Source organism: Dryas octopetala, chromosome 4, assembly GCF_963921425.1.
Source record: "Dryas octopetala chromosome 4, drDryOcto1.1, whole genome shotgun sequence".
Lineage (NCBI taxonomy): Eukaryota > Viridiplantae > Streptophyta > Magnoliopsida > Rosales > Rosaceae > Dryas > Dryas octopetala.
Window position 1 is genome coordinate 15,531,513 of NC_141369.1, and position 25,001 is coordinate 15,556,513.

The 25,001-nt window shown below is 34.5% G+C and overlaps 1 protein-coding gene and 1 non-coding gene across 3 annotated transcripts; one reads left to right on the forward strand and one right to left on the reverse strand.

Moving 5' to 3' along the window:
- Nucleotides 1-8,352: 8,352 nt before the first annotated feature.
- Nucleotides 8,353-8,425, forward strand: TRNAR-UCU (transfer RNA arginine (anticodon UCU)). Its single transcript has one exon. It is a non-coding gene; the product is annotated as a tRNA-Arg (tRNA).
- Nucleotides 8,426-17,493: 9,068 nt separating this feature from the next.
- CIP111 (Cam interacting protein 111) lies at nt 17,494-24,325 on the reverse strand. Of its 2 annotated transcripts, none has more exons than XM_086240297.1 (12): nt 24,229-24,325; nt 23,806-24,089; nt 23,523-23,681; nt 22,520-23,370; nt 21,825-22,029; nt 20,700-20,907; nt 19,807-20,291; nt 18,995-19,421; nt 18,727-18,807; nt 18,457-18,647; nt 18,183-18,366; nt 17,494-17,826 (listed from the first exon to the last, which is right to left on the reverse strand). In XM_086240297.1, the coding sequence occupies exons 2-11, from the start codon at nt 24,079-24,081 to the stop codon at nt 18,226-18,228; spliced, it is 3,024 nt and encodes a 1,007-aa protein (XP_086096423.1). In that variant the 5' UTR covers nt 24,082-24,089; nt 24,229-24,325; the 3' UTR covers nt 17,494-17,826; nt 18,183-18,225. The 2 variants fall into 2 exon arrangements, with proteins under 2 accessions (XP_086096423.1, XP_086096424.1); XM_086240298.1 differs by having other exon boundaries at nt 17,494-17,829.
- Between the last annotated feature and the right edge of the window lie 676 nt (nt 24,326-25,001).

Genomic DNA, 25,001 nt, shown 5'->3' on the forward strand with positions numbered 1-25,001 from the left:
AATTTTTCCACGTTACATAGTTTAGTCTTATTCGTCAATTTATTCGAATTTCTATGAAATACTAAGTACGTGACTCGCTTTTAAGGGAAAAATCATCACTAATTACTTAAACACGTACTTATTATGTGCACATATTTGACAAAAATTTGAATAAATTGACAAACATAACTGAAGTAAGTAACGTATAAAAGTTGATAACCATAAAATGTAAAAGTATAAGAACCATCATGCATGCTTTTTATCTTATTCAACGTTACTTTTGAATTCTCTATCTAAAAAAACGTTACTTTTGAATTTCCTAAACATTTCTTTTGAATTTGCATTACTAGTTACAAGTTACTATTGGCAGTTTATTTCTGTTGGCCTGCAATTATGGACAGAGATGACTCTTATAATATCTTCTAGACAAATTGGAAAATTGTACCGTTGGAAGGTTTAGTACTATATTGTCATGTCATACACATATACAAATTACAAATGTACCGTTGCTGCGATGACTCCAAATGACTTCATATGTATACGACTGCCAGGACATACATGCGACAAGAAATTGAATATGATGCAAACATTATCTTGGAGGGTGGGGGCCAAGAAGATACGTGGCAACGTTCTGTTGGATACCAAGTTGAAGGAAATTTCCGGAACAAAAGACAAGAATAGGGTAATTACAACATTGCCATCCATTGCATCTCCATTATTAAGCCATCCACTATTGCACATAGGACCTTTGACCTTATTTACATTTTGTTTTTGGTATTCTAGGGTAGGGTAGGATAGGTAGGGAGGGAGGAGGGGGGGGGGGGGGGGTAGACTTATAATGATTTTTGTTAAATTAAAAAGTTTAAAGTACTCAATAAAGACTTTTTAAAAATCTATAAAAGTCATATAATACTCAAAATGTAAATAAATTTTATAAATTTCTCAAATTAATAGATTTTAAAAGACTTTTGGTATTGAGGTATTAATACCAACTCTCTTTATTTCTCTCTCATTCCCTCCATCGACTTTGAAAAACTTTTGGCATTGAAGTATAAATACCAAATGGACATGGATCCTGTGCTATAATTTTGAAAATTTTGCACATTTTTTCTCCAAACTCCCTATTTTGCCCTTATATGAAATTAGAAAAATTCAATTTTTTCTCCCAAATTATTTTTCTTTAATAAAAATATTATTTTATTACTTAACCATCTAGTACCCCTCCCCCCACCCGATTGCACCTCACCACCACTCAGCCCTCCCCTCCAATCATGTACCACCGTCACCGTCACTTTTTTCTCTTTTTTCTTCTATTTCCTTTCTCTTTCAGTCTTTCTTTCCCTCTCTCCCACCACTCGCTGTCACCACCACTCTTTTTTTTTTCCCTCTCTCTCGCAGCCACTCACTGTCACCATTATCGTCTTCGGCAAGTGTGAGCTCACTGCAGAACCAAGACGGATCGATTATATAGCTCTCGCTTTAGATGCTCAACGGCAGTGCGAGAACGGTTAACGAAAATGGCGTTGCACAAAGAGAAAGAAAGAAAGGGAGAGAGGAAGAAAGAAATAGAAAAAAAAAAAAAAAAAGAGGTATAGTGCGGGGATGGACTGGGAGTGGAAGGGAAAAGGGACTGGGCATGGAAGGGAAGGGGAAAGGGAAAAAGGGCTGGGCGTGGGAAGGGAAGGGGAAAGGGATGGGGAAGGTTGGCTTTAATTAATTATTTTTAATTTTAAAAAAATTTAGTTTTAAATAATTATTTTTAATTTTAAAAATTTTAGTTTTAAATATATATTTTTATGGGCACAACGCAATTTATTATGCAATTGGCTCACAATCACCGGTAGAATTTTTTGCCTAAAAATTGGAAATTATTAGAAGTCGTTGAAAGTCTATCAATGTCTATGAAAGTTTTTTCATAAAACTCCATGAAATTATTAGACTAGTCTATAAAAGTCCGTTATAATTCTAAAAATCTATGAAAGTCTATCACTTAAAAAATGTCTTTACAAGTCATTATAAGTTTGGAGTGAGTACTCCAAGTAGAAGTCCAAAATGAGAAAGAAAGATAATTCAGAATCTAGCCGGCTCAAAAATTAAGTAGAAGGCCAATTATCTACCGAGCGGTCGGTAATTCCTACCGAGTGACCGAGTGCTCGGTGGTTCTTGCCGAGCGCTCGGCTGTTGAAGATGCAACCTGCATCTGCGACCTCTTCTCGTGCATCTACAATCTAAAATATGCATTTACAACCTAAAATTTGTCATCTACAACTTAAAAAGCTGCATCTGCAACTTAAAAAAATGCATTTACAACCTAAAAAGATGCATCTGTATCCGCCGAGCTCTCAGCAAGCTACCGAGCGCTCGGTAACACTTTTTTCCCTTTTGCTCGCGTGTACACAGATATATGGGCCTTCTACTTAATTTTTTTATTTGACTGAATTTTCAGTTAAAAATCTTTCAAAAACTGGAATTGAGAGTAATTTATTATTTGTTTTTTTGTTTGGAATAGAACTTGAGATATATGTAGTTGAAGTATTTTCAAGAAGGATGTAAATAAATAACTAAATAAAATAAAATTAGGGTTCCTATAAAATTAGTAAAAGAAGAAAGTGAAAGAATATTATAAATTCCAATTTGGAATAAACTAAAGAGTCCATTAACTTTAAGGTACTCACAGTCCAAAAAGTTAACCAAAAATACTCAATCTCACAAATTTAATTTTAAGATAACATCAACCTGCCAAAAATCATAAATTTAATTTTCAGGTAACAGAAACTCACCAACAATCCAAAACAGCTTCAACATTATGCAAACAAATTTAATCGTAAAAAGTTTCAATTTTCACCATAGTTTCAGTTTTCTACTCACAGTTTCAATTATGGAGAACACTCTTATAAAGTCGCAATTTTAGTTGTCTGACACAGTTATCAAACTCAAAATGTCGCAATTTCAGTTTGCATTTTTATTATGCAATTTCAGTTCACAGTTTCAGTTCAGAATTTTAATATTTTTTCTAGATCTGAGTTCTAAATCTTTTGACAAAAAAAAAAAAGTTATATATTTGCGAAGAATAAGAAGATGATGAAGATGATGAAGATGAAAGAGAAGAGAGACATAACATGGAGAGAGAGAGAGAGAAGAGCAAAGACAAAGACAAAAAATAAGAAATAAAATGACAATTGATCATATTTTAAAATAAGTCAGCTGACACCCGCTTCTGCAATGCAACTGATAGTTACCTTGTTGTTAAATAAAATTAATTGGTGCACTAGAGATTAAATAAGATGCATAACATACACCCTATAATAATTAATTCAAAACTAAATGGTGCATCGTCACCAAGCTGACATAGTGTTTGGGTTTATTATTTTTTTCTTTTAACTGTAGTGGGACCGTGGGTGTTGTTTCTTGAAGCAATTCGTTGTGGAAATTAAATTAGTTAAGGACTCTTACGCTTGTATTTAAATTTACCAGAAGTCAAACTACAATCGTAGTTGCGCGCATGAATAGGTTTTGCTTGTTTATTGATGTAAGACTGGATCATTGTGAACTTTAAAGCAATAAATGATTGACATTCTGGACATACCTATGTGAATAATATATTTGGAAAAGTCTATATATATATTTTTTGAATATCATAGTGTGATTAGGATAAAATGACAACACTATCATAGCGTGACATATGAACGTATAACATTAAGACACTTGCCAATTAGTATTTTAATAGATACTATTATGTTTTAAGTCACTATTATATGATAATATAATGGTCAATGTTCAATAAGAAGCTTGTCATTCACTTGCATTTTCTACACCTACCTCTTAACTATTAAAATTTAAAAACTAAGCCTTGGTTCCACTAAAGATATTTAGTGAGCATTTTTTATAGAGTTTCAAAATATAATTAATTCTCGAATAGCATTTGAACCCTCCTCAAGCAAGTGTTTGAACTCCGTCAGTCAATAGTGTTTAAAGGAGTGTTATATTTTTAAACTCTGAAATAAGGGCTCAATGTCTTTAAAATCGTAAATTTTAGTTAGTTTTTCTAAGTTTTCAAAAACTATCATAAGAATAGAAATTTTTTTAATGTGTCTGTAATACTGTCAGTGGATGTTATTAATTTATGCGTTATAATATGAGTCAACAATATATTTATATTTTTCAAATATAATATTAATAAATATATATTATAATATAAATAATTTAATAATAATATTACGTGACAGTGTTGCAGTATTTATGAAAAAATTATTCTATATCCACACATAGACAATTGAAGCCTAAATAAGTTGCTAGATCATCTGTCTCGTTTACTTTTGGGGGACTGCGAGGCATTATGAGACAATATTGAGGTGCCAAAGAGATATTTCATTCGTAGGGGGCCAGAAGAAAATGACAGATTATGTCTACACTCCAGTGTGTGACCTTTTTCTTCTTATTTGCATTACATTATTATGAGCAATTAATTAACACTGGACCATGCAGCACGTGTCACAGGCTCACAGCTAGCTCACCAAGTCTTTCATTAATATTATACAACAAGAAATTGTTACTTAGTCAGTTTACATTGCATTATACAATTTTTCTCACTCTTATATATAATTAATTAATTGCCATATTTATATATATAGTTGATGATTTGATATTCAGTTTTAATTAGTCATTAGTGTTTATAATAAGAAAGTTGTCCCCTAATAACGGATCACAATTAAGTATGAAACGCATGCATATATATATATATATACTTAATATAACTATGATATATAAAGGTTACAATTAGGTTTTTTTTTAGAGAGGCGATTTTTTTACTCCTCTTTTCTTCGTTTGCACTCCATTTTCTTTTTTAATATATTTTTTATATTTTTATTATATATTTTTTCAAATTTACTCTTTATGTCTGTTGAATTTTTATTTTAATTATTTTTCAGTAATGATTATTTTTTCCTAAATTCTCTCATACTTATTAAAAAAATAAAAATAATTAATTTTCTATCCCCCTCGTCGTATCTTCTTCATATTGCATCTCTAATTGTCTTCTATGCCATTTTTTTTCTTTTGTGAACCAGTTTTGTACGTGTTTTTAATCATCATTTTATACTTCATTAGAAAAATATTTAGCCTGTCATATTTTTTTTCGTTTTCTTTATGAGGGTCATGATTTATGTATCTTCTTTTGATGGTGGGTTTTGTGTTATGAAATTAATTGGGGTTTTCAATTAGTCCACTCCCTCATTTTTGAGTCTTTTGACACTGTCAAGAAAAATGTTCCCCTGCCAAGCAACCACTACTTATTTGTAGCATATTTGATTTTTTAAAAAATGAATGTCACATGACAGCTTAATAAGAAAAAAATATATGTACTATATCATGAAGACGGACAGAAGTATAGAGAATTACATAAATTTTTCTTCCTTTTTAAAAGAGAGTTATAAAAATAGATATATTATTATGACAGTTTTAAAAAATTAAATGTGTAGGATTTAATGTTGCATAGGTGACATTCTATAATTAAAAGCCAAAGGGTATATGTGGAAAATAAATAATAAAAATATATACAAACATTTAAAAAAATAAGAAGGGGTGCAAATAGAGAAAAGAGGAGTGCGGAAATCACCTCCCTTTTTTTAATCTTATATTTTGTCTTTTTTCCATTTATGCTTTAAATATTTAGTAGATGTCAAATATATTGCATGTGTGATTCAGAAATATATGGTGTTCTGGCTTATTTTACTTGACTAGCTTATTTAATGTTTGTTGTAGTTATTTGAGATTTCGAGTAAAGTGCTATTTGTATTTTTTTTTTTTGCACACTCCTCTTAAAAAAAAACCCAAAAAAAAAAAAAAAATAACACACACCCAACACTTACACACCCCTCCCTCACCCCGACCACCTCCCTCCCCACCTCTCCTCTCTCCAGCACACACCGCATCCCTTACCACGCCGAGCAGCCCACCACCGTATGCGACCACCCCACCCCTTCTCTCTCCTTTTTCTTTCTCTAGTCATTTGGTTTGATTTGGTATTTAGGGGATTTCAGGTGTTGTGTGATTTAGGGTTTTGTTTTTTGCTTGCTGAGAAATGTGGGGAAGGGATGTATTAGAGATTGTGAATTTCAATTTTTTTTTTGTTGAATTTGTAGGGTTTGGTGGAAATTTAGGTTTTGGTTTTGTTCTTGTTTGGTGGAAAATCTTTTAGTTTACTTCACAGAGAGAAACATGTACTCTCTATTGTTGAAACTAGTGTTGTTTACATTGCCATTGTGCTCTCATTTAGTTTTGAAACCTCTAGTCATTTATAGGGCAGCTTAAGAAACTGAAATGCTAGCTGCAATTCAAGAAACTAGAATGTGATTGCATTTTCAGTAGGGACTTGTACTTAAAATTGAATTTAAGTGAGGACAGTGTATAGTCGTATAGGACAATTATTGATCTCTATGGGTTTCAGGGAGAGAGAAAGAGAAGAGGCTGGGAGGTGGCAGGGAGAGAGGAGCCAGAGATGAGGGGAAGGCTCGGGAAGGGGGTGGTCGGGGTAGGGGAAAGAAGAAGAAGAAGAAGAAGAAAAAGAAGAGATGGGGTGTGTTGGGTGAGAGAGAGAGAGAGAGAGAGAGAGAGAGAGAGAGAGAGAGAGAGAGAGAGAGAGAAGTGTGTGCGGGGATGAGGTGTGTGGGTGAGGGAAGGAGAAAGAGAGGGAAAGAAGGGAGGGGCAAGGTGGTCTTTTCTCTTTGGTTTTTCTTTCTTATTTTTAAAAAGGGTGTGCAAACAGAAAAAAAGGGTATGCAAATAGCAACACTTTTTCAAGTATATATGCTATTAAAAGATCCTTAATTATTACTTTGATACTTGAATTCTTTTTGTAAATATATTGGAAAAGTAATTAACTTTTTTTTAATATATATAATGGTGGGTTGAAGTCCAAAATCAAATACATTAACTTGCTAAATATACAATAATACTTTGCACATGTTGTTTAATTTTATTAATATATCAACCACCCATCACCAGGCTGAGTTGTACGGTAACCAAATTGAATAAAACATTACTAAAAATTAGGTTGTTTTAAAGGCATATATATATATATGTGTGTATATATATGGCATGCATGCTGAATTGCTGATAGATAGTCCTTGCATTTGGTAGGTGATGACTGATGAGGACCGGCCATTTGGTGCTATTTCTAGGGAAAATGGGATGTAATTGTGCAGCTAAAATGGTATAGAGAATTATTTTTTTTCAATTATAATAAAAAAATTAAATAATGAAAGTTCAACTCTGCAAACTATGAATGTAAAGATGAAAGATTATTTAGTAGAGCAGTTATATTATATGTATGATGCCACCTTTAATAATATATGAACATGTATACTTAATTCAAGTAAAATTTATAATTTTTTAAAGTACAAAGTACATATAACATCATAGCTAGAATTATGAAATCAGGCAACAATACTAAAGAATTTCTCATACAAAAATAAATGCTCTACCACTCAAACTATAGTCCCACAGATTATGGAGGATTAAGTGATGGGTTTTATAACATATTTTTTTAATCCCATAAAAATGTTGAAACATTTAACTTACGGTTGAAAACAAGAAATGTAAAACAATTAGTTAGAATTACAATAAATTAACCAAAATGTGGGTCTAATTGCCTAATCCTAAAAATGAACCCATTGTGGTGGATTTGTGGTTGAGCAATATTAGTTGCTGACCCCAAGTCCTCTTCCCCCAGGCTCCACTAAAATTCTTCATGGAAGTTGGAGATATTCATCATAATCAAATAAATGAACTTGTATATTAATTATTCCTATAAAAAATAGTCAACATTGGTGGTTCACTATTAATTAATTGGCTTGGGCCGCTTGGCTAAGCTCAATTTGCATAATTACTCTACTATAAGTCTATAACTTAGAATAATGGAGATGATTTGGTGGGTAAAATGCTTTATTCAGTATCATTCTAGTAGCTCCAACCAGCCTATCATTGTAAATATAGTTTCTTGAAAGCCAGCTAGCTTTTAATTAATGTTATATTGTATGTGAGATTTACGTACACCAATGATTATTTAGCTTTCACGTTAAGAGGCTAAGAGCAAATGTCAAAGAATCCATTACTTACATGTATATATTAATAGTTGATAATCAATCATTTACGGTACTTTAACCTTATATTGTTACTTGTAAATCTATACCTGTTAGAAAATAAAGGACAATTCGATAAAAAATTTATAGTTGACTCACGAATCATGATATTGTATTTGTTTTATAAGGATTAAAGTAGGAACTTGGAAGTGTTATTCCTCTCTTTTATGTACGACTGTATGAGTGAGTAGAAGTGCTGGTGAAGTAAAATATTTGAAAGAACGAGAATCGTTCAGCGCCCATGGCCTAATGGATAAGGCGTCTGACTTCTAATCAGGCGATTGTGGGTTCGAGTCCCACTGGGCGTGCTGCTTCTCTTTCATTTTTTAATTTTTTTCAAGCAGCCCATCAATTTATGCTTCCATTTTCCATTAATCGAAAAAAAAAAAGAAGTTTCCATTTTTACCCTCAGCTTTCTGGGAGGTTGTTTTTTGGTCAACAGAGAAATTATTGGGGAGTCTGGGAGACCATAAACAGAGAAATTTGTATCATTTCATATTTATACATACTACCGACAATTTTTTATTTCCTGACAGCTTAGTATAAACTTATGTAGTACATGTTTGGTTGACATTGTACATTAATCTCAAGGTTGACATAGTACATGTATGGTTGACATAGAACATATATATGATATAGTGCATGTATGGTTGACATAGAACATATATACGATATGTACAATGTCAACCTTGCGAGCTAGAGTTGAGCTAAGAAATTAAAAAAAGAGCTAGAGTTGTGTTGAGCCATCCTAATGTATATGCTTTAGATAAAATATTGCAGCCAACATATTTTGGGAAATACTTGGGTCCTCAGTTTTGAGTACCCTCTTGTCCTGAACTTTGATGTGGCCTAATATAATAAGGACACGTGTTTTTTAAAAATTTTAGAGCAAATTATTCGTAAGTATCTCAATTATACACTGACTTTCAACTTAGTACCCAAATTTTGAAAACTTGACAAAAAATACCTCAACTTTCATTTTGTGTCAAAATAGTACCTCTGTTAGTTTTTCTGTCAAATAAACCGTTATCTGCTGACGTGGTAGATATATTTTCGTCTTTTTCCCCACATTTAAAAGATAATAATATTTTTAAAAGAGTAAATTATAATTTAGTACCTTAACTATATACTGACTTTCAACTTAGTACTCCAACTTTGAAAACCTGACAAAAAAGCACCTCAACTTTCATTTTGTGTCAAAATAGTATCTTCGTTAGTTTTTCTGTCAAATGAACCGTTATCTGCTGACGTGGCAGATGTATTTTCGTATTTTTCTCAACATTTAAAATATAATAATATTTTAAAAAACTTTTTAATAAACAAATTTCTTAAAAAAATTAAAATAAAAAAATTTCTTAAAATAAAAACTTTTCCCCCTCCCCTCCCGTCCCCTACCCAGCCAGCCCTCACCCCAGCCTTTTTCCCTGCCCGACCCACCCTCTCCCTCCACCCCAGTCCCATCGCACCCCCTCCCCCTAGCCCCAACCCTGTCGCACCTCTTTCCCCCAGCCAGCCCCTCTCCTTGCCTGACCCACCCTCTCCCTCCCACCCCAGCCCTCACCCACCCCTCCCTCACCCATCCTCTCCTTTTCCCGCCCCCACCCAGCCCCTACCCAACCTTCCCCCCACCCATCCCTTCCCCTCCCCTCCCTGCCCCTACCCATCCTCCCACCTCTCCCTGCCCAACCCACCCTCTCCCCTCACCCCAGCCCCCACCCATCCTCCCACCTCTCCCTGCTCGACCCACCCTCTCATCCCCACCCCCAGTCCTGTCGCATCCCTCCCCCCTAACCCCTAGCCCCGTCGCACCCCCCACCCAGCCTCTCCCCGACACCCTCATACAGCCCCTCTTCGACCCAACTCAACCCCAATCCTAACCCAGCCCCCTCACCCCCCTTACCCAACACCGACCCTCCCTACCCATCCCCCAATTTTTTTTTTTTTAATTTTTAAAAGTTTTAATTTTTTAAGATTTTTTTTTATTCAAAAGTTTTTAAAAATATTATTATCTTTTAAATGTGGGGAAAAAGATGAAAATACCCCTGCCAAGTCAACAGATAACGGTTCATTTGACAGAAAAACTAAAGGAGATACTATTTTGACACAAAATGAAAGTTGAGGTGCTTTTTTGTCAGGTTTTCAAAGTTGGGGTACTAAGTTGAAAGTCAGTGTATAGTTAAGGTACTAAATTGTAATTTTCTCTTTTAAAAATATTATTATCTTTTAAATGTGGGGAAAAAGACGAAAATACTCCTGCCACGTCAGCAGATAACGGTTTATTTGACATAAAAACTAACGGAGGTACTATTTTGACACAAAATGAAAGTTGAGGTACTTTTTGTCAACTTTTCAAAGTTGGGGTACTAAGTTGAAAATTAGTATATAGTTAAGGTACTTACGGATAATTTGCTCAAAATTTTATAAGCATTATAACCAAACACTCTACTAGCCTTCTTAACCATGTAACCAAACACTCTAGCATCCCTACCCCCACCCATCTAGGGGTGGGTTCGGTTCAATTCGGCCAAGTTTTAAGGTTGAATTGAGAATTGCCCGATTACAAGGAATTGGTTCGATTCGACTCCACTATTAAAAATATTCACAATCAAACCAAACCAAACCCTATTAGTTCAGTTCAATAGATTTGTGCTAATTTTTTTTTTCTTTTAACATTTAAACTTAAGCCCAAGGAGTGAAATTTTGAAAATTTCGCCAAAATTTTCGCTTTTTTGGGGTTCCGAAATTTTATAACATATCCATTAATTTTCGTTAATATTTTGGCGAAATTTCGAAAATTTCGAACCCCCCCACAGTGTGTTTCTGTAAAATTTCGTTGAAATTGGACGAAATTTAGACGAAATTTCGCTGACAAACTCAGATCTCAGAAGTCCCAGCCCCAGCTCCATTTCCATTTCATCTCTCAGATCTCTCTCTCTGTCTTCTCCCCTTGCGCGCACCCAGCTACCTCCGGTGTGACCCCCTGCCTCCTCCCCCTGCGCGCATAGCGCACCCAGCAGGTATCTTCAACCTTGTACCCAAATACCCAAATCTGTCAAATACTTACGGCCTTGTGTTGTGGAGTTGTGGGTTTAAACTTCCAAATTTACACAGCAAACAATAAATGATTTTTCTTTGGATAGAGTCATAGAGATGAGTGGGCTGTAGCCTGTAGGCATTAGTAGGCAATAAATGATTCGATACTTTCCATTCCACTATCTAAGTATCTAATGCTTATTTATAATATATTAAAAAATAATCTAATATTTATTTATAATATATTAAAAAATATCTAATATTTATTAGATTTTCTTTTTTCTGGTTGATTACTTGATTCAAGTGTTTAATTGTTTAAATTTGGAAATAGTTTTTTATTTTTTTTGGGTATGAAAATGTTTTAATACTTAATTGGAATTTGGAAAGAGTTATTGACTGTGATTGTAATTGTGTATATTTGGAAATAAATAGGTACCCAATACTTATTGTGATTGTGTATATTTGGGGAAGGTTTAAATGTTTAATATGATTTTGGGTTTAAATTTGGGTTGCCTTACCCTTTTACTGAGGTAAGTCTGACAATAGCTCTTTAAATGAGTATGGCAATGGGCATATCCCACCACAAATACCACAGCTTGATCCATATGGTTGACATGTTGAGAATTATATGCAAAGTTATGCTGGAGATGTATCTTGGGGTGATTATTCTTCGCAGTTCACCTATTCTGGACATGATGATATTGAAGACAGCGAAAATTTGAATCTGTTAGAAACTCTATGTGCTATTGAATACTTATTTAATTCATAATTTTATATTGTAATATAAATAATTAGAGGTGTTATTTATATAATTATTAATTAGTGACCCATTTTTTGAACAGTATTTGTCTCCAGCGTGCATTATATTCACCTTATATCACATAAAACTTACTATATAATTTGATTTTTTTAATGTTTTTTTATCAATGTAATAGATAATATGTTAAATAAGCATATGGTCAAATTTCATTCAAAATATTCGTATTTTGATAATAATTTTCGTCGTTTTTGTCTAATTTTGTATTTTAATCGAAATTTCTGCGAAAATTTCCATCAAAAATTTCCTCAAAATCAAAATTTTACTCCTTGCTTAAGCCCAAACACAAAAAAAAATATATATATATATTAATCCCATAAATAAAAGGCCAAGTCCACAAGTTTAGACAAATTTAAGTGGATGTGTTAAATGGGAAGCAAGAGACTACTTTTATAGGAGACATAAACTAGTTGAGTCCCTGACTCTTATTTTCAATGTGGATTGTGGAACCATATTTGAAAGCTTGGAAATGTGCAAATCAATAGACAATTGTGAGCTCTTTTTATAGAACGAGTGAGTATTTTTACTCTTTGGGCGACGTGGGATTATGGGATTCAAGTTGTCTTGATGAAATGTGGTTCCACAATTTCACATTGAAAATAAGAGGGATTCAACTCCCTTATGTCTCCTATAAAAGTAGCCCGTTGCTTCCCATTTAACACATCCACCTATGTTTGCCTAACTTGTTGGTTGGACACTTGGACCTTTTATTTATGGACTTAAGTTTAAAATATAAATTTTCTTTTTGGTGTTTGGACTTAAGTTTAAATGTAAAAAAAAAAATAAAAAAAAAATTTAAAAAAAAAAAAAAAGGTTTCGGTTTGGTTCGGTTCTTGCAGTTTTTGGAAGATCCAAACTGAACCGAACCTAGGGATGGTTGGTTAGGTTTGATTTTTGGTCGACAATCGACTTTTTTCAGTTTGGTTTGGGTTGGTTTGGTCGATTTGGCAGTTTTCAAACCCACCCCTACACCCATCTACTGAACCCAGCAGCCTCATCCCTTCCCATTCTCACTGCCGGAGTTCAACACCAACAGCCCACCTCCTGCGTCGGAGAGCCCAACCTATGAAACCCTTCTTTCCTTTTATCTCTCCCTATCTCTTCCTCTCTACTAAGTAAATCTTTTTTTTTTTTTTACTGACCCGTTTCATTATCTTTTTACAGAGACTTGGTTTTTTCCCATTAAGATCCATACTAGTTATTGCAAATTTTGGTGATTTTGTGTTGGATTTTTCGGATACCCTTTTGGTTGGATTGAAGGGAGATGAGGTGGTATTGGGTTTTTAATTGTTGTGCATTTTGAGTTGTAAATCTACTATGATCTGCTATGCTTAAGCGAGAGGACAAGAAAGGGAGAGAGAGAAAAGAGAGGAAGACAGAGGTAGGGAAGGTTTTCGACGGTTAGGCCCGGCGCCGGAGGTGGGGATCGTCGGTGTCGGACCTCCGACAGTGAGAATGGGAGGGAGTGGTGTTATTGGGCTAGGTGGGTGGAAGGGTGTGGGGTGTTGTTTGGTTACATGAATAAGAAATATTAATAGTAACACATGGTAGTTTTGTATTGGGCTACATCAAAGTTCAAGACAAAAGGGTCCTTAAAACTGAAGATTCAAGTATTCCTCATATATTTTAGTCTATTAAACTAAGAATCACAATCGTTGAAAGAAAAAACAAAAAAACTCATCACCATAATCGGTTGAATATTTCAGGAGCATACATTTCATATTAATTCTATTTTTAAAAAAACTTCTTTCTTTTTTTTTTTGGTCTGAAAATTTTTCTTTCTTAGATAAATATCATAGATAAAAATAAAAAATAATTTAAAAAAAAAATCCCAAACAAAGCCTTTCTTTTTCTTAGGGAAGGAACCTCATGGTGTTATTAGCTTGGATTCAAGTTAAATATTAACTATCACTCAACTTGATTAATTGGTTATATTAAAATGATTTGACAAGAATCCATTTTGTTTATTAATTATGTCATATTCGGTCAAACGCACCTATTTTGTGAATTAGAAACTCAAGAATATGACATTTTTATTTTTGAAAACTAAGCTCGATCAGTGTTGGGTATAGTTGGTCAATCAGAAGTTGGATTGCAAGACAGATTCGTAGTTCCAGCTTTTCAGTTTTGATCTTGACATGTTCTTGAGCTCTTTTTAGTATCTATCTCCTACTCCTAGTTGGATGATCGACTTATTACTATTTTCTTGTTAATTTAGTATATATCTGTAATATAACAATATTAAAAAATACACAAAGTTAAGTATATTAGAGAATTTAAGTCTCCACATAAAAATTAAAGCCCGTGCATATATGCATTAGTTGGACAAAAAAGAAAATCCCCTAATTTTAGATACACCATATGTACACATTGATAAAGTAGACATTACAAAAGAGAAAAAAGCTTTGCTTTCGGCAATGGCCAAATCCTATAATTAACGTCTTCATCTGTCTGATCATGCTATGATCTTCATGAAATCTTTTGCAAAAGAAGAGTACCAATAATTTCTGTCATAGTGTTTTGGTTTACTACTGTTGCTGATTATTTGTGATGTCCTCAATCATCACATGATTCTCGAGTAACAGATGCATGTCTATATATATTTCTTACACTAGCAAATCAGTCAATATCATAAATAATAATTGAAACATCGATGTCTAAAGCCTCTGGAAAGTGAGTCTTATAGTAAATCATATTTAGGCATGATTTAATTAAGCAGCACTTGTCCATATATGCATGTATTAATTAATTTCTCAACTTGCATGCATGTATGTTTTAATGGCCAATCTCAGAATAGTTAAGTTGGTGAGGTGTAGTATCATGCATCATCATACATCTCTGATTTCTAGCTTATCCCAATCTTCCTTGGTTATTTTATTGCCTTATATATGGTGAATAAGTGGCCACGCCTCTGAGTGGTTCATTACTTTGAGAGGGAGGGAGGGGGAGAGAGAGAGAGAGAGAGGTTTTCTTTACAACATGATGTGCATCTTACACAAATTTATGTGATTAAGGCCCCGTTTGGAATTATGATGGAGGACTCAAAAGCTGCTGTGGATGATAATTCTCAATCATCTACAGCAGTTTTGGTGTTTGGTAAAAAAATAAAAAACTGTTTTTCCCCACAATTCTCAACTTCTCACAACAAAAACAGAAAGCAAGTTTCTAGGTGCTTTTGAAAGCTGCAGTGACTCACAGCAACAATGAATATTTTATTTTACCCAAAATACCCTCATTGATTTCTATAATTTTTATTTGTTTATTTTAAATTAAAAAATATGTCCATTGTTAGTTACATTTTATATTGTGATAATTAATTATGATATTTTATTTATAGGATTAAAATTATAATATACCTAAAAAAATAATAGGCATACTTATTTAATAATGTTGTTCTTAGAAAAATTATTGCTAATAAAAATTTGTAGTAAAAAATTTCAAAAACAAGTAAAAAAACATATTATTTTTACCAAACAAATAAGTGAAATGCACTTCAGCATCATGTCCATTTTAGTAATTATACACAGTCACAGCATTTTTATATTAACATTTACCAAATACTTTGATACTATTTTTTGCACTCACAGCACTTTTGAAAACATAGTTTACCAAACACTCAACTGTTTTACTTTACAGCTGACTTTATTTCACAGCTATTTTACTTCACATCTGTTTTTTCTCACAGCAATACCAAACTGGTTCTAAATATTTAAATATTGCCAGATGCCAACATACTTCTTAATTATCTGAAATCTAATTTTGGAAATGACCCATTTTTGCTACTCAACTATAATTGTGGTGGGCGTGCTCTTTGATTGAAGGAATTAGGTGAAATTATGTAAAATAATCAAAACCATTATGCAAAAATGGGTGGGTTTGTGTGTTACGATGATATGATGTTATTATAGACCGAAATGAATTGGGACATGAATTTGAATGAAATCATCATGAGGGTGTAATGGTCTTTTTCCATACAAAAATAAGTCATTTTTGGAAAGTGATTTCATTTGGATTATCTTATTTGAGCTTAAAATCTTTGATTTTGACATGACCTCCTCTTTTGGACTTGGAGTACATCGATTTTCGTTCATTTAGAGACATCAAATTATTTCATGATTATGACATTTGGTTGCTCACTATTAGCATGAAGGAAAAAGCTAAAAAGACTTTAAACAAAACGCGTACATGGCTTTAAGAAAACAATGTTTGATTACCCCTTTGCTCACTGTGCACGATTATAATACAAGTAGTCACTTCGTTTCTTTTTTCACCAAACAGAAATTTGGAGTTATGTTAAAATAGATAGTGTCTGGTATGTGGGGATTGCAGCTATATGATTATGCACTCATTTTTTATTATTTTTTAGAAAAATTATTCTGTGTATCTGATACACTATAATATGGTGTAATCTATCCAACGTATCATAATATAGATGAATGTTATTAATACTATATTCTAATAATATAAATATACCGTCTAATCATACCCTTAGCACGTTGGATTTGTTATACCACATGACGGTGTATCAGATACATTCAATAATTTTTTTCATTTTTTCTTAAGTATCTTTGTTAAGCGATGTCATGGTGATGAAGTAGTAGAAGTAAGCTAGATACTTTTTTTTTTTTTGGTCAAGGTGGTAAGCTAAATACTTAGCCATGTAGCATTACTATGCTACATGTACTAGATTCATCATTTATCTATGGTTTTTTTACTCAAATACCACTTGGATTATAGGAGGTGTGCTCCCATACCACCTAAAGTTATCAATATATGTCAATATAGCACCTGACATCCATATTTCTGTTAAATCATCAACTTTTTTTCTCAAACTTGTCTCAGTAAGTATTAATTATCTAAGGGGTCAAAATATTCTTTTTGACTTCCAAACTATTTTTGAAAATCACAAATTCTTTAAATAAATTATCAAAATCTCAAAATAAATTTCAAATAAAATTTAAAAAATTTACGGGATCTCACATTGGGGATGAGGCTGGATTTTTTGTTTTTTTTAGTTTAGAGTTTTATTTGGATTTTATTTTTATTTTTTAAGATATTCTATAATATGAATTGACAATAGTACCCTTTAAGTTAACAGAAAAATTGATAGAAATAAATATCAAATGCTACATTGGCACATATTGGTAACTTTAGGTAGTAAATTAACAAGAAAAAAAATTTTAGTGGTACAGGAGCACACCCCTTATAGTCCAGATGGTATTTGAGTAAAAAAGCCTTTATCTATTCCCTTTAGATTGGTGGGTCCCACAACGAGGTTCGGTAAATATGATATAAAAAGAATCGTTGCATGTAAGAACACTGTAATTTTAATATTTAAATAAGTCCATGGTTCAGGCCCAATAGTAAAGCAGGCCTGGATCCAATGACATGAAATATGAGTCCAGGTTCTCACCCAAAAAAAAAAAAAAAAAAAGAGCCCAAACCCATGATCAGGTTAATCCTAGACTTGTGAATCCCGGATAGAACAGAAAGGAAAAATCCTCTGTACTCAGAATCACAATCCACTTCCACAAACAAAATCAGAGTCTCGTATATAACTGTTTCCAAATCTGTGTGCATACATTTCTAAATTTGTGTGTATATATTTCTGTCTATGGTGTCAATCCTAGTACTAAACTCCATGACCGAGAGGAAGAGAGGGATCTCCAAGGCTTCACCCTCCCCAGAGACTAGGCATAATCTTCTATACTTGAGGAGCTAAGTATACATCAACCTTTCAATATGACATGGAGACCATAGTAATCAGCAGCTAGATGTAGTCCACTTGACTTGAAGAAGACTTTGAGAGTAACTGGATTGCTGCTAAATGCGTAAGGAACAATGGTATAGATTTCATACCTGCTTCACCATGGTAAAGAAAAAACATTAGAGAGAGAGAGAGAGAGAGCAATGCATAACATTTATCCAAATTCCAACTAACAAATCTTCAAAATTAAAAAACAAAACCAATCTTGAGTTACTAGTGTACAGAAACTGTAAACTCCTAACTACAGTGTGCTCTTAAAACATTGGGTGATTCCTCTCTTTATCTTAAAACACACAAATATTTTTTTTTATGGACATGACGCCTACTGGAGAGTGTCAGAGTGCTAAAAGAGTCTGCAAATTGTGAAATAGTTGACGTTCTTGAACTGAAATACCAACAGTAGCAGTTATCAAAAAATTACAGAGTAGGACAGAGAGGAAATGCTTACCATATGGGAAACTGACTAGATCCGCTTGAGCACTATAGGTAGCTTAATTCACTTTTGTGCTAGAATGAACAAGTCTTTGAAATTTGTTGGATAGCTCTTGATAAAACTGAATTTCTGTTGGCTTCACTTGTTCAATTGCAGTCCTTAAATGTTGCATTTTTACTTCTGAGGCATCAAGGCTCTCCTGATAGCCAAAAAAAAAAAAAAAATGATGGATTTAGGAACAGATTCAAAAAAAGAAAAGGTCATGCAAGGAATTAGGTACTTATCAAACCTCCATAGCTGCCACAGCTGCTTCCCGGCAGATTAACGATATATCAGCACCGGTATAGCCTTCTGTATGATGAGCAAGATCACATATGTTGACATCAGAACTGCAAGGAATCTTGCGCAAATGGATACGAAATATCTCTTCCCGATCAGTCTCATCTGGGGGCCCCACATATAGCAGCCGGTCAAAGCGTCCTGTCCAAAAGAAAAATTGTATTGTTAGGAACATTATTAAATTGGTGCGGGCAGAGAGAGAGAGAGAGAGAGGCAGCACCTGGTCTTAGAAGGGCATTATCGATCTTGTCCGGCCTATTTGTAGCAGCAACAACAGCGACATTAACTCTTTCATGCAAACCTAGTTTTAAAAGTGTATTAAGTCAAAGATACGATAGCAGATAATGATTGCTCAATAATTGGATAACTTTTAGTGAGCATCATGGCTACATAAAGATTCTATGTATTGTCTAACCAAAAGCCTTATAAACCAAAGATTTAAAAAAACTTATAAATGTGGATTCAATAATATAGAATTTGCTACCAACCATCCAATTCAACAAGAAGTTGACTCATAACCCTATCTGAAACTGAAACTCCATCACTTTCCTTCCCACGAATGGCAGCAAGACTGTCAATTTCATCAAAGAATATGATTGCTGGGGCATTAGCCCTTGCCTTTGCGAACAGGGATCTCACTGCCTTTTCAGATTCACCAACCCATTTGCTAAAAAGTTCTGGACCCTTCACAGCAAGGAAATTCAGCCCAGCCTCAGAAGCTACAGCACGAGCCATGAGCGTTTTGCTGCATCCAGGAGGACCAAACATCAGGATCCCTGTTGGGGGACGAGTCCCTATACGCTTGAATGCGTCCTGGTGTTTTTGAGGCCATATTACAGCTTCCATTAATTGATTTTTGACCTCCCTTTGACCACCAACATCTTCCCAATTAACCTTGGGAACCTCAAGTATTACCTACAAGTTTAAAGGAATAGATTAAGAGTATGACGAGTTACATCAGCGAGCATATTCCTCCATATCTGCTGATAGAAAGTTTCTTACCAAAAGACAGTATAAGGTTACATAATTGACGTTATCAGTAGCCACTTGCATCCTTAAAACATGGCCACTTTTATCATCACCAGTTACCATCATTAAAAAACATAACATGATATGACTAAATAATCAAACCACTGAAAAGTTCACATATTGAACTCAAACAAGTACTCTCTTGGAACTGCTAATCCAATGGGAGACAATAATACTCTTCTATTCTCTTGTTCTATAATAGCAGTTGGTTTGAATAATTTATAGTAATAGCTATCCATTTGGTCTGGAAACATGGAAGTATTAACCATACCTCCCGCATGGCACTGGGCCTCACTCTCATCTTGGCCTTTTCAAAATCTTCAAAGGCCACTTTTAAGATGCATTCTTCTTCAATGCCATTCAGAAGGTTATCATCACCTGGATTTGTTCCCTTCAAATGCACCGATGGAAGAATCTCCAAAGAAAAATCCAAATGTGAGATAGATGAAGATGCAGAATCTGCATAATCCCGAGATATGTCTGTTGCGTCTTTTAAGCAATCAGATACCGTTAGACTGTTAGAAGAATCTTCATAAGCAATAGATTTTCTATGTGAATAACCATGGGAGTGTTTAGAGTTGACATAACGCCTAAGACAATTGAAGGCTGCTTCATTGCAAAGGGCAGCTAGATCAGCACCTACAAAACCATGCGTAGCAATGGCAAGATGTTGGACTTGCACATCTAAAAGAGAGTGCTCCATTTCACCTACAAGAGCATGAAGTATCTCCAACCGTTGCTTGGGAGATGGCACGCCTAAATATCAATTTCCAAAAGAAAGATGTTAGATGACATATCTGGGAAAAGAAAAAGCTCTTCCTAGGAGTATAAATCAATTGATGCCGCAACAGAGAAATCTTTATCCAACTACTTTTCCAAACACATGAATAGATACTCAGTACAGTTATAACAAATGTATACCCATACCACCCCCAAAATAAGGTAAAGAACAGCAAAACACAAATCATGAAAAATTTACATGTCATTCTAGCTTCGTACTAGCCTTTCATACACAGAGCGTGGAATTGCTCCTCTCTTATATAGTTAGGTTGTTAAAAACACGAAATAAAATAAAATAGTAAAAAGATAAAGTTAACAGTAGATGAAGAGAAGACAATGAGATAATTTGTGGAGTAACAGTAAACAAAAAAAACTTCATATTACCTATTTCAATTTCCCTATCAAGTCTTCCAGGTCGTCTGAGTGCAGGCTCAATACTATCAGGCCTATTGGTAGCAGCAATTACAAGTACTCCTTCAGTTCTACTAATCCCATCCATCAAATTCAATAGTGTAGCAACCATTCTTTGAGATAGCTCTTCACCTCCATCTTTCCTTGCAGGTGCAATGGCATCCAACTCATCAATGAATACCTGCGGACAGAATCCATTAGAGAAAAGGCAGCATAGACATGTGAGAAAAAATCAGCTAGTTTCTCAAAGGAAAAGCTTTGGTAATTTAATCAAATTAATTGAACTTCAGTCACCAATATATATTCACTTTTTCAAAATGATACAGTTAAATTGTTAACATTTTAGTATTATCTACTAATGTTAATATTTTTATTTTTGGTAGAAATAATGTCAACATTTCAGTAATAACTAATAATAATGTTACCATTCAGTATTAACCAATAATCATAACGGTTTAGTATTAACTAATAATATTGACCATTAAAGAAATGAAGTCCCAAAAAAAAATCTCACTACCAATACCTGGGAAAACATTGAATCACACCACATCTTTGTAGCTCAAAAGTATGATGTCTAATTCCCAACCACTAAGATTCTGCTGTCTTTAAGACTCCTAAAAGGCCTTGAATAATTGCTTAATAATCAAATTTTTTATTTATCACAATAACAGTGGATTTCACCACATTCCACAATGCATGAATGTTTTTTAGTACAGCCACGTTGATGTAATTTTCACAGTGCAATCAACTCCTAGGTATCAATCTCTAGAATTCGCACTTAGCGCAATGGAATAACAATCTCTATTTCAAGTGTTCTGTAAACTCCAAGGAAAACCTGTGCCATGCTTCTTTGAGACTTTTAAAAAGTGCTTTTTATAGGATTCACAATGACTAAAGGCCTGGGCCAGTATAAATAATGCACAAGAGAAAAACCAAACGGTTTTGCCCATGGAATGGCAGTCCTTGATTGTATGTTTGCTAGCATAGTTCAAAACCTAACTTTACCACAGCATGCATCACTACTAAGTTATAACCAAAAAATGATAATGATCCCTTAAAATACAGGACATGAAAATTCAAAGAGAGGAGAAACCTAACCACAGAAGGTGCGGCTTGGCTAGCTGAGTCAAAAACCTCACGCAAAGCTTGCTCACTTTCTCCATGGTATTGACTCACAACTTCAGGCCCGTTGACAGAGAAAAAGTTGACACCAGCATCATGGGCGCATAATCGAGCCAAAGAAGTCTTTCCCGTACCAGGTGGACCATGAAGAAGCACTCCCTTTGTAGTTCGTAAACCAAGACTAATTATAAAAAGATATGCATGAATGAATATAATAAAAATAATGAAAATAACTTATGAACACATCAAAACCATGTGATTCCACCAAGTGAAATGTATTAATTGATATGCTCCCGAAAGACAACAATCACATTTCTTATATTGTCCAAAGATTGGCTATATTTCTTATATACAAATCATTAGATATATGAATCAGAGGACATTATAATGCTTTATAATTTGAAAATTTCTAGATATTTGATCATTAAGTCATCTAACTTCAACCTTGCATTTGTTAAATGGAGGGGGAGCACACCACTAACTGATTAAAAATATAATCATATAATAAACCATATAGCGTATACATTTAACATGTTAATGGTTAATATTTGGACCACAAGCAGAAGTAATAGGATGATACCAAAAAAAGACTGTGGAAAGCCCCAAAGTTTAGTATCACATGCAAAAGTAGGTTACACTATTAAGAAGCAATAATGTCTCATATGACATACCATGACAAAGTGTCCATAGATGACAAAATTATGATGTCCTTCAAAACTGCATATTCTTTCGAAAGACCACCCAATCTTGAAATGCTATCTCCTGTATTACTTATAACATCCGTGCATTCCAAACTAGATAGAACTCTTTTTTGTGGGGTTTCAGATGCCAGGTTTGATGGCAAATGAAAACATACTTTTGTTTTTCGCTTCACTAGAAAAGAATCATTTACATTACCCACTAGTTCAGAAGCCTCATGTGCCAAATCATGATTAGCATTATCGTCTGACAAACTTTTAGCACCAACCACTTGGAGTAAACAAATCTGTGAAAGCATTGGGATGGTCACAAGATTTCCGCGAAGTAAACAACGAGAATACAACCATGTAGTAGCACATGTCTGCAGAAGTCTTTTCACAGTGTCATCCCCTAGAACCTCTTCAACGTCAAAAGAATCAACAGATAACCCATTTGGAGTGGTCACACTTGCTGCTGACTCCTCACGTGGAGACGAAGTTACTGGACTAGCATTAGAAACACTGAACCTTGATTGATTCAATGGTGTCTTAGGGGATGCAACCGTTCTATTTTCAGGACGATAGTAAGATTTTTCAGCAGAAATGTTCTCAGAGGTATTGCTCATAACTAATCTATTGTCAGAATGAAGCAGCTCCAAAAATAACTCCTTACAGTCGTATACTGGGAGGCAATTATCTTTGGGGTTGCATGGTTTTTCAAAATCACTTACAAGACCAGCTCGGATTTGATTTTGTACAGAGTGGACGAATATGACCCTGCCTGATGCAGGACACCCCATTGTATTTGAAAGATTTGAAGACAATCGCACTCCATTCTTCGTAACCTGAGATGAACACAAGAAAAAAAGTAAAGAAAATGTCTTGGGAACAAATATGGAGCCTGGTTAAAACCATTTTTCATAATTGCCATATCAAATATGGTTCTAGATAGCAGAAAGGAAAGGAGGCAAAACAGTAACCCAGTTCTCATTCAAACCTTCGAAGAAGGAAAAATTGTTGCAAGAGCAAAGTAGTTGCCTGCTTCATTAGCTAACTGTTTAAGAGAATCAACCCCAAAACGTCTAGCACATTCATCTGCTAATGAGCTGAGAGGAAAGCTATCTGAAAATCTATTCTTTAAAGAAGGAAGCGACACCTGCCAATTCAATCAATGCAGAAACATGGTACACTTGAGTTCACAAAACAATACAACAATATTTGGGTTGCTCTCAAAAAGTGAGATAGGAAACAAACACAGTAATCATTGTACAGTAAATTACCGATACAATGGACCCAGGAGTGAAGGAAGAGGCAACCATGGAGGGCTCTGAGAGCCAAATTTTACACCCTTTATAGTCGTCTTCAACATCCGTGACTAGGCCAATGAAAGCAGACTTCCCAATCAGAGAAGGGTATTTGCTCGAAGCTTCTTCAATGGAGCTCGCAAAGCCCTCTTCACTAGCTTCAAAATCCAGTGACCCAGGTGAGGCAAAGCTGTCAGAATTCGACAACCTTGATTGGGTCTTTGAATGCTTCCTTCCCTTTGATGAAGGCATCTGTAAGACTGTAATACAAGCCAATGAGAGCTTAACAGAGTCACATAGAGAGAACCCAGAAAAAAATGGAAAAGAATCAAACACAACATGTAAAGAATTGAAATGCAACAAGAACCGAACCATATATTTTGAGAAAAAGATACTGACCAAGTTTGTGAAAATGAGCTAGAAAGAGAGTAACACAGAGCAGAGACTGAGAGAGTTGCGCTGGAGAAGTCTCACTGACTAAACTCGTCCAGAAGGAAACGAGCTGTGACTCGTGCAGTAGTCACCCATACATGGAAGTAGGGATCTTAAGCTGGCCGGCCCAAGCCCAAAATTTTGGGCTTTTAAATGCTTTGGACCAGGTTAGAGAGAAAAGGAGAGGGCCCAAAGCCCACCTCAATGAATATTATCAGACATGAATAAAACTTGCATATCCCCGTGATAGAGGACGTGACATCCCTCCAAAGAGAGAGACAAAGACATAAATGAGAGAAAGAGAAATAGGAGAGGGGGAGTGAGACAGAGACAAAGATGAAAGGGAAGGATGCCATCTCTCCTATTTCCGTGATAGGCAAGTCCTTCTCATCAGATAGACCTATGGGGAAATCTTTTTTATTTATTTGGAGAGACGAGATTCAAACTTTACATTTTCCAACAAAGTGGAGAGAAAATCACTAAGCTAATACCAGTTGGTATATATCGGACTATGTGCTTTAATTGGTCGTTGTCGGTCGGATATGTGATCTCTTGCTCACAACATGCATGTGAGTTTTATCGTATAAAAGTGGACCTTGCATACATGTTGTGGAATAAATGTCACATGCAAAAAAATTTGTGTTATTGAACCCGTAACCACTTTATAAGTAAATTCATCTGCACTACATCCCATATGGTCGTTATGGAGCTTGATTTAATTCGTAATTGGTTATCAGGAG

Bases quoted from the DNA above. Each gene is read 5' to 3' on its own strand.
- CIP111 (XM_086240297.1), bottom strand. From the start codon at position 24,081: ATGCCTTCATCAAAGGGAAGGAAGCATTCAAAGACCCAATCAAGGTTG. The intron at 19,422-19,806 runs GTATGGTTAATA...TTAAACTTGTAG, and splicing joins GGCCCAGTGCCATGCGGGAG to GTAATACTTGAGGTTCCCAA. The intron at 18,648-18,726 runs GTGCTGCCTCTC...TCTTTTGGACAG, and splicing joins TAATGCCCTTCTAAGACCAG to GACGCTTTGACCGGCTGCTA.